Consider the following 12782-nt stretch of genomic DNA (forward strand, 5'->3'; position numbering starts at 1 on the left):
CTATCATTGATGGGTATTTGGGTTGGTTCCAAGACTTTGCTATTGTGAACAGTGCTGCAATAAACATACGTGTGCATGTGTCTTTATAGTAAAATGATTTATAATCCTTTGCGTATATACCCAGTAATGGGATGGCTGGGTCAAATGGTATTTCTAGTTCTAGATCCTTGAGGAATCGCCACACTGTCTTTCAAAATGGTTGAACTAATTTACACTCCCACCAACAGTGTAAAAGTATTCCTATTTCTCCACATCCTCTCCAGCGTCTGTTGTTTCCTGAGTCAGGAAACAACAGTAGGCATTTTTTTTTAACTGTCTAACAATTTGGGGCTGTAAGTCTCACCCATGACTATTTCTATTGTTCTGCCTACTGGCATTAAATACATTATTGTGCATTTAAATATAATTGTGCAGAAACCCATTTGTTGGGATGCGAGTAACACAATGGAAAGTAAGACTTCATTACGTGTTTAGTATTATTTTTGTTTGTTGGTTTGCTTTTGAGATAAGGTCATAGTCTGTCACCCAGGCTGGAGTGCAGTGACGAGATCACAGCTCACTACAGCCTCTGCCTCCTGAGCCCAAAGCAATCCTCCCACCTCAGCTTCCCAAGTAGCTGGGACCACAGGCAAGCACCACCACATCCAGCTAATTTTTGTAATTTTTGTAGAGATGAGGTGTCCCTGTGTTGCCCAGGCTGGTCTTGAACTCCTAGGCTCAAGCGATCTGCCTGCCGTGGCCTCCCAAATTGTTGGCATGATAGGTATGTGCTGCCTGAGCCAGCCTGGTATTATATTGTTGGCATGATAGGTATGCGCTGCCTGAGCCAGCCTGGTATTGTTACTATGAGCCTTAGATGACAGTGAAACTGAGTTGGAAATCTACAGGAAGGGATGGTTTTGTTTGTTTCAAAGGTGATTTTTAAAAGAAATTTTGAATGTCTTCTTTGATCTTAAGGTAAAAGTGTGCACATGTTATCATCTTTCCAATTTCTGACAAATTCTGTGGCTTCACACACATTGTAAAGGAAGAGGTAGTTTTTACAACCAGACTGCAGTTAATATAAAAAACCAATACAAAAATATTTTCATCAAGTCAAAAATGCTCAGCTCTGTGAATTTAATTTTAATTTATATTTGTAACATATGTTTTCTGCATTGCATCTATAATTTTTTTCACCATGATTCCAGAGAAGATTTGCTTACATAGAATAATGATATCATTACCATTGATTGCTACAAGGTAAAAATATAACGTAAAAAGGTAATTTTTATTACCAGCATCACAGTTTTATTAGCAGTACCTTCTTTAGTAATGCCCTTTGTAGAAACCAGAATATTCTTATAAATAATAAAGCCTTTTTTTTTGCTGACTGCATGGTTGGAATATTGTACTTCATTGGGTTTTTCATTCTCCATTTTGGTCAAATGATTTGACCTCATCCTCCACTTTTTTTAAAAAAATATGAACAGGGTTGGAATTACAAGCTTGATGTTCTCATTCTGTGTCTCACGATTAAAGTAGAAAGGGCTTTATGTGAGAATACATGGAGTCCTGTTGTCACTGTGTTGGTCATATGCTGAAGCGACTAAAATATTAACAGGTGACTTCCCCAGCCCAGTCCTGGGAAGATGAATGTCCCCACACCACGCCACCTCCCCACCACACCCACCACATACACACACACACGCACACCCACACAGCCTCAGCCAATGAAATGGAGAGACCCTCATGTTCCATATTCACTAGCTCTATAGCAAACTCCTGCATGCTTCTGTCGGACCGATCAGAAATGGGAGGGGAATGAAGTCGATGAGAGAGTTGAGATGGAAAGAGTAGTTAGTGTGAACTCAGTTTCCTATACAAAATGCGTAGTGTGAGAAATACCTATAATTGCTTCTTCCCATAAGTAATCATATGTACTCTGATACATGAAAAATAGCTTTTAGCTTTTTTTCAAAAGTAAGTAACTACTTATAATCCTATGGACCTAGATAGAAGTGAATGCAATCGGTGGAACTATTGGATTTTAAAAAATATTAATTTTTTTTCAAATGTGTAGCCTGCCGCTGGTGACAACCACATAAGGTGAAATGAGTAATATTGGAGGGAAGTATTTTTTTTATTTCCTTTTCAAGTAGTTGTGGAAAAGAGTCTTATGAAGAGCAAAATTATGTGCATCAATAACACACTGGATTAAAGAATCCACCCATTTACTAAAGCCTTGTTTCTGCTTTTGAATGAACTGTTTCCAGTTCCATAATGTTTAAGTTATTCCAATGTCTTAAAGATCTTTTAGGAGAAAGAATCCTTACATTACATGCACTGGCATGTCACCAGTTCAATAGAAATACTATTACATTTTTTACTGTGATAAAATATGTATACCATAAATCTTACCCTTTGAATCATTTTTATTTTTTATTTTTTTTATTTTTTTTTTTTTTTGAGACGGAGTCTCGCTCTGTCGCCCAAGCTGGAGTGCAGTGGCCGGATCTCAGCTCACTGCAAGCTCCGCCTCCCGGGTTTACGCCATTATCCTGCCTCAGCCTCCCGAGTAGCTGGGACTACAGGCGCCCGCCACCTCGCCCGGCTAGTTTTTTGTACTTTTTAGTAGAGATGGGGTTTCACCGTGTTAGCCAGGATGGTCTCGATCTCCTGACCATGTGATCCGCCCGCCTCGGCCTCCCAAAGTGCTGGGATTACAGGCTTGAGCCACCGCGCCCGGCCTCATTTTTATGTGTATATAAAAATGTACGATGAGACATAAAAAGGTACAGTTGTGCAGTGATGTTGAGTAAATTCAAAGTGTTGTATAACCATCATCACTGTCAACTTCCAGAACCTTTTCATCACCCCAGACAGAAACTCCGGACCCATTAAGCAGTAACTCCCAATTACCCCTTTCCCAGCTCCTGGCCATCCCTATTCTACTTTCTGTCTCTATGATTTTTACTATTCTGGATATTTCATGTAAATGGAATCATATAATATCTTACCTTCTGTGGTTGGCTTCTGTCACTCAGAATGTTAAAGTTCATTTTTGTGGTGGCATGTGTCAGCACCTTTTGATGCTTTGGATGACAGCATAATATTCCCCTGTAGGTATATACCACATTTTATTTATTTTTTGATCATTGATGCATCAGTAATACCTTACATCTGTAGAATCTCAGTAATGTCAACAGGTTTGGGGGACCTCTCCCAATTCTTGCTAATCCCTCAACTCAATCCTCAAGTCAGGCAATGGCTTTGCATCCCTGTTACCTGCCACTTGAGGAACAAGGAATTCCACATTATTCCTCTGTTTGCTTCATGTATTGTAGACAAGGTGATCAATAATATGGTTATTTTGGGCTGGGCATGGTGGCTCATGCCTGTAATCCCAGCGCTTTGGGAGGCTGAGGTGGACCGATCACCTGAGGTCAGGAGCTTGAGACCAGCCTGGCCAACATAGTGAAACCCTATTTCTACAAAAATATAAAAATTAGCCACGCGTGGTGGCACACGCCTGTAATGTTAGCTACTCAGGAGGCTAAAGTAGGGGAATCATTTGAACCCAGGAGATGGAGGTTGCAGTGAGCCAAGATCACACCACTGCCCACTGCACTCCAGCCTGGGCGACAGAGCAAGATTCTGTCTTAAAAAAAAAAAAGTGTATTTTGTTACACCCCTATGAAAGCGCAGCAACAGAGAGGGCATCTCAGCAAGTTCCAGGAGCTGTTTGTCCACTTTCATCCTCTCTCCCACGCAAGGACGCGTATTTCCATTCCCATTCATTGAGGCATGAGGTGGGATGGGTACCAGACAGGAACTGTCATTTTTTAAGCTAGTGAGGGGAATGTGCACAGCTGGCACTTGGGTTTTTGCCAGATGGTCTCAGTGTCATAGGAACCAGCAGCATGAGTCCCAGACAGCTGCCCGCTCTTCCCTCTGTGTTCACACCTCCATACTTAGCACCTCATTCCCTGCGAGCCCAGGCACTACTACAAAGGCACTTCAGCTGCAGTTTTGGAACATTTCCAATGCTTAGAAACATTTCTTTTTTCTGTCATGAACATGTAAATTATTTTTAATCAAGTAATATTGAGGACTTTGATTTTATAAGGGATTAAGCCTTCTCTTAAACTGTACTGTTTGCCTACTACTGTTGCAAGCTTTAAGCAATGACTTCAACATTTTTCTATAGCTTGTAAGTTGCATATACATGCAACAAAACATGTGGCTAGTTGATCCATTTGAACCCATTGTCAACTCACTTTTTAAAAAATAAAACAACATGGAGACGGTTTTAATGTTTTAACCAGTCAGCTCATTAAGGAGTTCAGCTCTGTCAAATGGACAATCTGAGACTCCTTTTTCCTCCGTTTTTATCCTTCCTTGGCTCTCTGCTGGCCTATTTTGGTAAATAGAAATGCCACGTGGTTGGAAATGTCCTCTCAACAACATAAAATGTTAAGAACAGTTATGGGTTCTCTAACAAATTTTTCAGGATCATCATTGCTCAAAGACAGAAGCACAGTACATTTTTCAAAAATGACCCTGGTCCATTATTAATCTTGTATGAAGTGGTTACACTGGGCCTTGAACCCTCTGAGAGGTAAACAATCCACTTGGAGGACTTGTGTCCACCCACGCTGAATTTCTGCTGAGGGCAGAGATGGAGACAGACAGGGAGTGCTAATTGCCCTCAGGGCAGTTAGAGGACAGAGGCAGCAGGGCTGCCTAGACCAACCTAGAGGGGAGAGAACAGAAAGCCTTTCTGAATGGGGCTGTGCCTGAGCCCAGAAGAACAATGCCAGCTGACCACATAACACCAAAGGGAGGCTTGGGGGCATGGGGAGCAGGAAAAGGAGTCATTCTAAGCAAAGTCTGGAGGTGGGGACGCCCTGGTGCTCACACAACCACAGCCTGCAGATGCAGGGCAAAGGGGTGGGGATGGGTCTCCTTGTCCTGTTGATGCTCTGGCTCGTTTTGTGGGGCAGGAAGGCAAGGTTTGGATGACTTGCATAGAGCCAAATGGGTAGCTGGGTTTTTTTTGCAAAAACAAGAAAGGAAGACAGTGAGGGAAAAAAAGGAAAGGAAACAGGAAGGAAAATATCTTTCTGTATTCTTTTTTCAGAATGCGATTTATTTTTACATCGTGGGTCCATTTCGTTTGATCATTTTTAGCATGCTAAAATGGTATCATTATATCATTTAAGCATGACATACATGCCTGTGCCATTTTGAGATGTTAATGATTCATTTCACTACAATTCACAAGTGGTAGTGTCTTTCTTTGATTGTGCTGCAGTCGGCATCGTTGCTTCCCTCCACATCACCTCTTGGGGTAATTCTCTCGATGTAATTGGGAACGTCTTCCTGTGTACTTCTTTTGCAATACTACTTTAATATATTCAGCTAGCAAGAATCAATAAGCATGGCCAAGCATTTCCATTTTTTCTTCATTGAAGTTCATCTTTTTTTTCCGTTAATGAGTTGGTGATAGGGTCCTAAAAAGTATTTTTTCTCTTTTTGTTAAAGAATGTGCACAACTGAAAAGGCTTAATGTCATGATTATTTTGCTAAAAATTCTTATTTAAGCTAAAGTCATTATTAAGCTCACAAATGAGCTATATTGTTCTCTTATTAGCAGAAGATACTCATTGGCGAGGTACATTGTGCTAAGCGCTAAAATTGCAAACCCTGTTTAAGACTGTTTCTGACGTTACAAGGCAGTGTCACCTGATTCTAGTATGAAAATGCAGACATGTGCCAGCACGTGGTAGTTGCTTGATACATATTCACTGCAGAAGTAAAAGTTATAGCCAAAATGTTTTGTCATCACTAGAGTCTGGCCTAATCTGGCTTTAATGGCAAGAACATTGGTCTAATCTGAAATGACTGGAAGGAAAAACCCTTCTTAGCTCAAAGGAGTGATCTCCTGCCTTGGGAAGGTTCATGGCCATTTCCAACAGTCTGAAAAAATTCTGAATAATAAAATAGTGGGAAAATTGGCCAAGAGTTAAAGGAAACACTGGCTGTTACTTGATCATGGTCTCACTTCCCTTCTCTTTAGGAAAGTGAGGGATGCTACTGGAGTTGATATCAACATGCGTGTGGGCGTGCATTCTGGGAACGTCCTGTGCGGCGTGATTGGTCTGCAGAAGTGGCAGTATGATGTGTGGTCACATGATGTGACCTTGGCCAACCACATGGAAGCTGGAGGGGTCCCTGGGTAAGGCCAAGCATTGGATTTCTTTCTTCAAGCAGACAGCATTATTAGGAACGACAGATTATTGGCCTAATGACGGAGTGCTCAGTTTTTGATCACTTCTGTTGCCTCTGCTGGTATCATGTTACTCACGCCCAACAGCCTCTTATATTAAGCAGATAAAGATGAGCTCTCAAGTCCCTACACCATGACCCCTATTGTCCATAGTTCAAAGACTGTGAATATCAGGCAGTAAATTACAAACTTTTACTTATTTGCAAAATGTATGAATAGAGACCTGATTTAAAGATGTTTTACAATACAGTCCAGATATGGCATCTGTCTAGAACTGTTGACCTTTAAAACCATTATATTAAAATAAGTGACTACAGCATCCTTCTCTGGGCAGAATAACATATTTCAGTCAAGAAAATCCTTATCAAAGGCTATAGTTTAGAGAAGCAGAAGAGAAAGCACCGAGAAAGAAAATCTACACTATTGTACAGATTAGCATGCTTCTAAAATGCCCATGACATGCATTTCAAAAGGTATTCTCAAAAAAATTTGAAATAATAAAGTTGTATTTGCTGTAATTCACCACACCCAACATGCAGGTTTCTGTGCACGTTGAAGCTCCAAAACTAGTAGTGCACGACCTCTAAGAGCATCTTTCCAAAGCAGTGGTCAATAGAATATAAAAGTTTATATTAAAGTTAATTGCGGACAGTGCTCCCAAGAACATGTAGACTTGCCTTCATTTGGTGGATACATTATTTCAGAAATCATGAGCAAATAGAACAACTTTCTTCACACTTATATTTTTATGTCTTGACTCTGATTTTAAAATGCAATTGCAGACGTGTTCACATTTCTTCCGTCACCCTGGAACACTTGAATGGCGCTTATAAAGTGGAGGAGGGAGATGGTGACATTAGGGACCCATATTTAAAACAGCACCTGGTGAAAACCTACTTTGTAATCAACCCCAAGGTCAGTACTGTTGTAAAGAGTCTATGATGAAAAGGGAGGAGGAGCAAATTGTAGATATTCGTGTTTTTAGTCAATATCCAATATAAGTTTTTGCTACTCTTTGTCCCCAAAATGATTTTAAATGCATATGGTGGTTTAATTACGGAAGCTGTTTTGTAATCGTGAATTCAAATACTTATTAAATGAGCAGTTGAGGTTCATTGCTTGTCCACAGGATGAGGGTGTTGATGCAGGTTGCTGGTTCAGGCTGTCATGTGTGTTAGTCGGTGTATTCCTTGGTGGATGCTGCATCTGAAAGCCTCTCAGTGGGCACAGCTGTTGATACCTGTCAGTTGGGAAATTAAATAAAGAGAAAATAATTTACTTAGGGCTTTAGAAGATAAAAACCTAACTAAGTAAAATAGACAAAAAAAGAAGAAAAGAAATATTTGAAAGATTAACACATAAATATTACATAGACATGCTTGGGAGATGTCTGTACGCACAAGCATATTTACCTTCCATAACATAAAAACATCTATTGTCTGGAAGATGACCCACCCCATACAAACAGTGAGAAACTCTCTCCTATTTCATTCACACCACATTTAGGCCAGATCAAGGGGTTTAGAGTTCTCATTTCTTTTAACCCTTCTCAGATTCCTGCCAAATGGGTATTATCACTATTTACAGATTGAGAATCTGAAGCTTTCGGGGTTATGTAACTCTTCCCAAATTTCACAGCTGGTAAATGGTGCAAATATCAGCAAGAAAGACCTCTGAAACATGAAAACCAATATCATAAAATCAACAAGACCAACTTTATGGACATTTACTTATGGTAGCATCTGGGAAGCCCCAGTTTCACCTTTGAAAACAAACTTTCAACTAGCTTGATGATCGATCTGGAGATAGATGTGTGGCAAGCATCAGGGACTGGGAGATGATGCGGGGGCGCTCAAAAAATACATGTACAAAGAACACTATGCTCAGGTAAAGAACACCAAAACACCATGTTTGGGGCTCTTTAGCATTAGAAACAGCTACAGCTATCACTTTAGAAAAACACAACCATCAAGAAAAAGCTAAACAGATCAGCACATTCTGTTTTAAGAATTTACTTAATAAAAAATGTCCATTAATATGTCATTATTTTTTTCTTTTTTTTTTTTTTTTTGAGACGGAGTCTTGCTCTGTCGCCCAGGCTAGAGTGCAGTGGCCGGATCTCAGCTCACCGCAACCTCTGCCTCCTGGGTTCACGCCATTCTCCTGCCTCAGCCTCCCGAGTGGCTGGGACCACAGGCGCCCACCACCTCGCCCGGCTAATTTTTTTGTATTTTTAGTAGAGACGGGGTTTCACCGTGTTAGCCAGGAGGGTCTCGATCTCCTGACCTCGTGATCCGCCCGTCTCGGCCTCCCAAAGTGCTGGGATTACAGGCTTGAGCCACCGCGCCCGGCCTAATATGTCATTATTTTTTTCTAAGTCTCAACTATATGTATGTTTTGCTAGCTGAAAAACAGAAAAAAAAAAATTCCTCAACTCAAATAGTGTGTTCCCCAGTCACACTGAAGGAATAAGGACAGAAAACACAGAGGGCAAATGGAGGTCTGTCGGGAGGAATATGACCCTAGTCCAGTGAGGCTGATGCCGAAAGGATCATGTGTGGCCCTGTGCTGGGCCAGGTGTGATGCTTTGTTTCTCACCCCAAGGGAGAACGACGGAGCCCCCAGCATCTCTTCAGACCTCGCCACACCCTCGATGGAGCCAAAATGAGGGCCTCGGTCCGCATGACCCGGTACTTGGAGTCCTGGGGGGCAGCCAAGCCCTTTGCACACCTACATCACAGGGACAGCATGACCACAGAGAACGGCAAGATCAGCACCACGGTATGCCCTCCCCTGCCTCCAGTGCCTGAGCACTGGGGGAAAGCTAACTTCCCAAAACCAAAGGCTGGGCATCTCCTGCCAAAATAACTCCTATCTGCAAGAAACAAACTTACCACTTTCTTCTTCTTAGAGAGGCCCTTATGAACAACCATCAGGGTATGAGTGAGCTCCATGCGGACGTTGCTAAGGGTTCCACCCTAGCATGATTTTTTGCATTACAGCTTCATATGCAGTGTTATTTACAACTGATAGTAGCAATTAAATGCAACTGTTTTTTAATTGAGGGGTTTTTAAGGAAAAACTTATATCATGAAGTAGAAAGCCTTGAGGTCCTTAATAAATAGACAAAGGCATGATGCCCTTAGAGTTTGAGTAGTATCATCAAGCCCGTTTCTTCACTGTGCAAATGTCCAGGCTGTGTTGGCAGCAGTGGACACTGTCTTGTTATGGTTCCATGTTTCCCTCCAGCTTCCAGCATATGAGAAAGCACTGAAGCTCCTTACACCAGGGACATCTGCAATAAGATGGCTGCAATGGAGATGGAAAATAGAAAGGCCCATAGGAGGAGAGAAAAGGCATACAACCAAGCACTTAGTATAATCCCCATAGTATTTTTAGATTTTAAAACTATCTGGGGGTAAAATTTCATGGATAATGCTACTAACTGTGCTGAGGATGCAGTTATGATTTTTAAAAATATAATATTATGTAATTCTTATTGTCTGATGAGAAGGAACATGCCAGTTGTCAGGTGAAAGTAGAGTTTTTCAGTCACCCTGGGCCCCTACCTGTCCCAAGGTCTCAAAGTGACACTCCCACACCCAACAGGCAGGGACTCAGCATTCATGTTTTGGCTTAGTTGTATTTCTTCTCCCAACTTCTCTTCATCTTTTTTCAACTCAAAAGTAAATGTGACTATCAGACGGAGGACCATGACCCATCAGACAATCAGTAAGACTGCACAAGTCCTAGCATTTGCATTTTAATAGCCAAAGAGGGACCATAGATAGAAAAACAAATAAATGAACAAGATCATGTGAGGTGCTGATGAGGGTCATGGGAAAGATAAAATTGAGTGATGGCATCCAGAGTAAATGGAATGGCCACTGTGGTAGGTCAACTGAGGGAGTCTCAGAGGGATAAATGAGTGAATGGGAAGAGGAGGTGGCAGAAGAACAAAGTCAGTGGCCCAAAGATGAAAGTGAGTGTGGTGTGCCCTGGAGACAGAGAGGAAGCTGCTGTGGCTGGAGTATCATGAACAATGAGCAAAGGGAGGTCGTGGGATGAGATGCACAATGGTAATAGTTTATATGGCATTCTATGTGCAATTGGAAGTCATGGAGAATCTTAAGCAAGAGAGGGTCATGATATAATTTAGGCTTTGGAATAATGGAGCAAGAGTGCAGGGGTCCCTGGTAAGAATGATATCCCCTTATGCTAAGAGTTTAGCACCACTGCTAAATGAGAAGCAAATTCAGGGGCTAATATGAAGTAGAGCCAACAAGACTTGGTGATGGATTGGATATCCATGAACATTAGGAACAGAGATGAATCCAAACGTTTTGGCCCCACAACTGGAACAATGATGATGCCATTAATTGAGATGACAAATACAAGGGGGAAACCAGGTTATTTAAGATGGAAATGTAAGACTTTTCTGCTGGACGTCTTCTAATCCATAGTTAAGTGCAGCGAGGGTGTAGATGGTTGGATCTGCAAGTCTAGAACTCAGGACAGGTCCAAGATGGAGGCATAAATGTGAACATCATCAGGTTGTAGATGATATTTGAAGCCATGGGACTGGATAAAATCATCAAGAAGAGAACAATCCAAGGAGGAAGGCCTGGGACAGCTGGGACCTTCCAGCATTTAGATATGTTAGAGAAACAGCATCCTAGGACTCCAGTGCCCAACCAGTGAAAGCCGGTGTTTCTGTCACTCATGAAAAACAATGATTTGCATAACTTAGCCTCAGTCTTGCTAGTTAGTGCTATGTTGGATAACTACATTTCCCATCAGGATTTATTGTACACCAGCAATTGGTTGGTTGGTTGGTTGGTTTTTAAGGAATAATAATCATATATAAATACCTGGATGTGATTTCCTGTACTGTTTTTCATGTGTTCCTATGGGGAAAAGGCTTACTTTCCCAAGTATATTGTTGTTGTTGTTGTTGTTTATTTCTTGTCAGCCTTTATTGTCTTAAAACTTAAGAGTGACTGTCTCTTTTATTATCTGAGCGTAGGACCCAGAAATGGTTTCAGTCTGACTTTAATCTGGTGTTATGTGTTAATGAAGATGCCTTCTTCAAGATGTAGCTACAACTGTTGAGTGCCTCAACTTCAGAAAGCTGTTTATAAAAATTAAAGGACCTCTTGAATGAACTCTATTTTCTTAACCATCTGGTTCCACCTGTTGCAGGTTCAAAGCCAGGCTTGGATTGCCTTAGCAGCAGTCTTGCATATTTTAAGAAAGTCCCAAGTTTTTGGTGATGCATTAAGCCCAAACCACTTTGACTTAACTGTGTGTCCCACTCACTTTCAGAAAGACCCTGTTGGAGTTTTCACTTATAAATCCCAGGGTCAAACAATTTGGCATTGCCGAAAGTGATTCCTTTATCTAATCCCCTATGCAGAACTCCATTCACTCTGGATTCAACATTGATAGAGCTCTTGAATAATACATTACTTTACTGTATGGAATGAAACTTGGAGCTCAATTACTTTTTGAAAAACATCTTTCCTTTCTGTAGGCTAAATCCATATCCTAATATAACCCTGGAAATCAAAGCAGCAAACCAAAGTTTCTTTGGAGCAGTTTTGTTCCAACTTTTAGTTTCATTCCTACTATAAATGTCTAAAGGCGATCTTTCCTTGAAAGCCTGTTATTGAATATTTGGTAATGGCTTTTCCACTGATAAATTCTGACTATTTCTCTTCCATTTCTCTTTCGGGAACTACCAGCACCCCTTTGCTGATTTATTCTTTTTGTCCGATGGTTTGTGATTTCACATACTTAACCAATGGTACTGTTTCTTAACACCCCAGTTCAGTGATGAGGATGACTACAGATTTTGTGGTTATATTTTTGTTCTTTCTACAGCATTTTTTAATATTTGTCTGATACCAAAGTCCATTTTCACATGGTTATAGGTTACTGATGGTAACTCTGATATCTGTCCCCGGCAGGCCACTGTTTGAAATCAGATCTGATAATAGCAGGCTATAAATCTTAAAACTCCAGACAATAATCCTGATGCTTCTAGCATCCAGAGTTTAGAGATTACACCAACATTCTAAAGATAAACTGAATTTACACCTTGATTTAGGATTAAGCTCCTTTTCTCCACATGAGTAATTAATTATTTGTTAGTTAAATGTTACTGTCCATGATAAAAGAGGAAATATGCTTCACCTCATTATCATTGCAACATTCTTCTTGAAACATGTTTTTGACAATTAATAACCTTTTTTCTCAATATAGGATGTACCCATGGGTCAGCATAATTTTCAAAATCGCACCTTAAGGTATGGTATCTCTTTGACTATCTGATTTTTTAAAGCTTATTGTTCTTTATTCATTTCGGAGAGTAATTATCGTCAATTATGGTAATTTCAAAGGCTACTTCTGAAAGAGCAGCACCTCATGAAAAGCCCTATTAAGTTGCTTTCAGCTTCTAAAAATAGAATCATTAGGGTCTTATTGTTAGAATTGAGAGAGGGAGAAGGAA

The 12782-nt window shown here is 40.7% G+C and overlaps 1 protein-coding gene and 1 long non-coding RNA gene across 2 annotated transcripts in view; one reads left to right on the top strand and one right to left on the bottom strand.

The window, feature by feature from the left end:
* The window catches only part of ADCY2 (adenylate cyclase 2), a 423616-nt gene that overhangs the window by 301019 nt on the left and 109815 nt on the right, over positions 1 to 12782 (top strand). The window contains exons 8-11 of the mRNA XM_023218241.3: positions 6062 to 6220; positions 7054 to 7186; positions 8876 to 9052; positions 12536 to 12579. Of these exons, the coding sequence (XP_023074009.1) occupies positions 6062 to 6220; positions 7054 to 7186; positions 8876 to 9052; positions 12536 to 12579 (513 nt within the window). The remainder of the gene's footprint in view (positions 1 to 6061; positions 6221 to 7053; positions 7187 to 8875; positions 9053 to 12535; positions 12580 to 12782) is intronic.
* LOC111546738 overlaps positions 7150 to 12782 on the bottom strand; it is a 41151-nt gene continuing 35518 nt past the window's right edge. Inside the window, exon 3 of the long non-coding RNA XR_002732899.2 lies at positions 7150 to 7511. This is a non-coding gene — a long non-coding RNA (uncharacterized LOC111546738). The remainder of the gene's footprint in view (positions 7512 to 12782) is intronic.

This window comes from Piliocolobus tephrosceles, chromosome 4 (genome assembly GCF_002776525.5).
Source record: "Piliocolobus tephrosceles isolate RC106 chromosome 4, ASM277652v3, whole genome shotgun sequence".
Lineage (NCBI taxonomy): Eukaryota > Metazoa > Chordata > Mammalia > Primates > Cercopithecidae > Piliocolobus > Piliocolobus tephrosceles.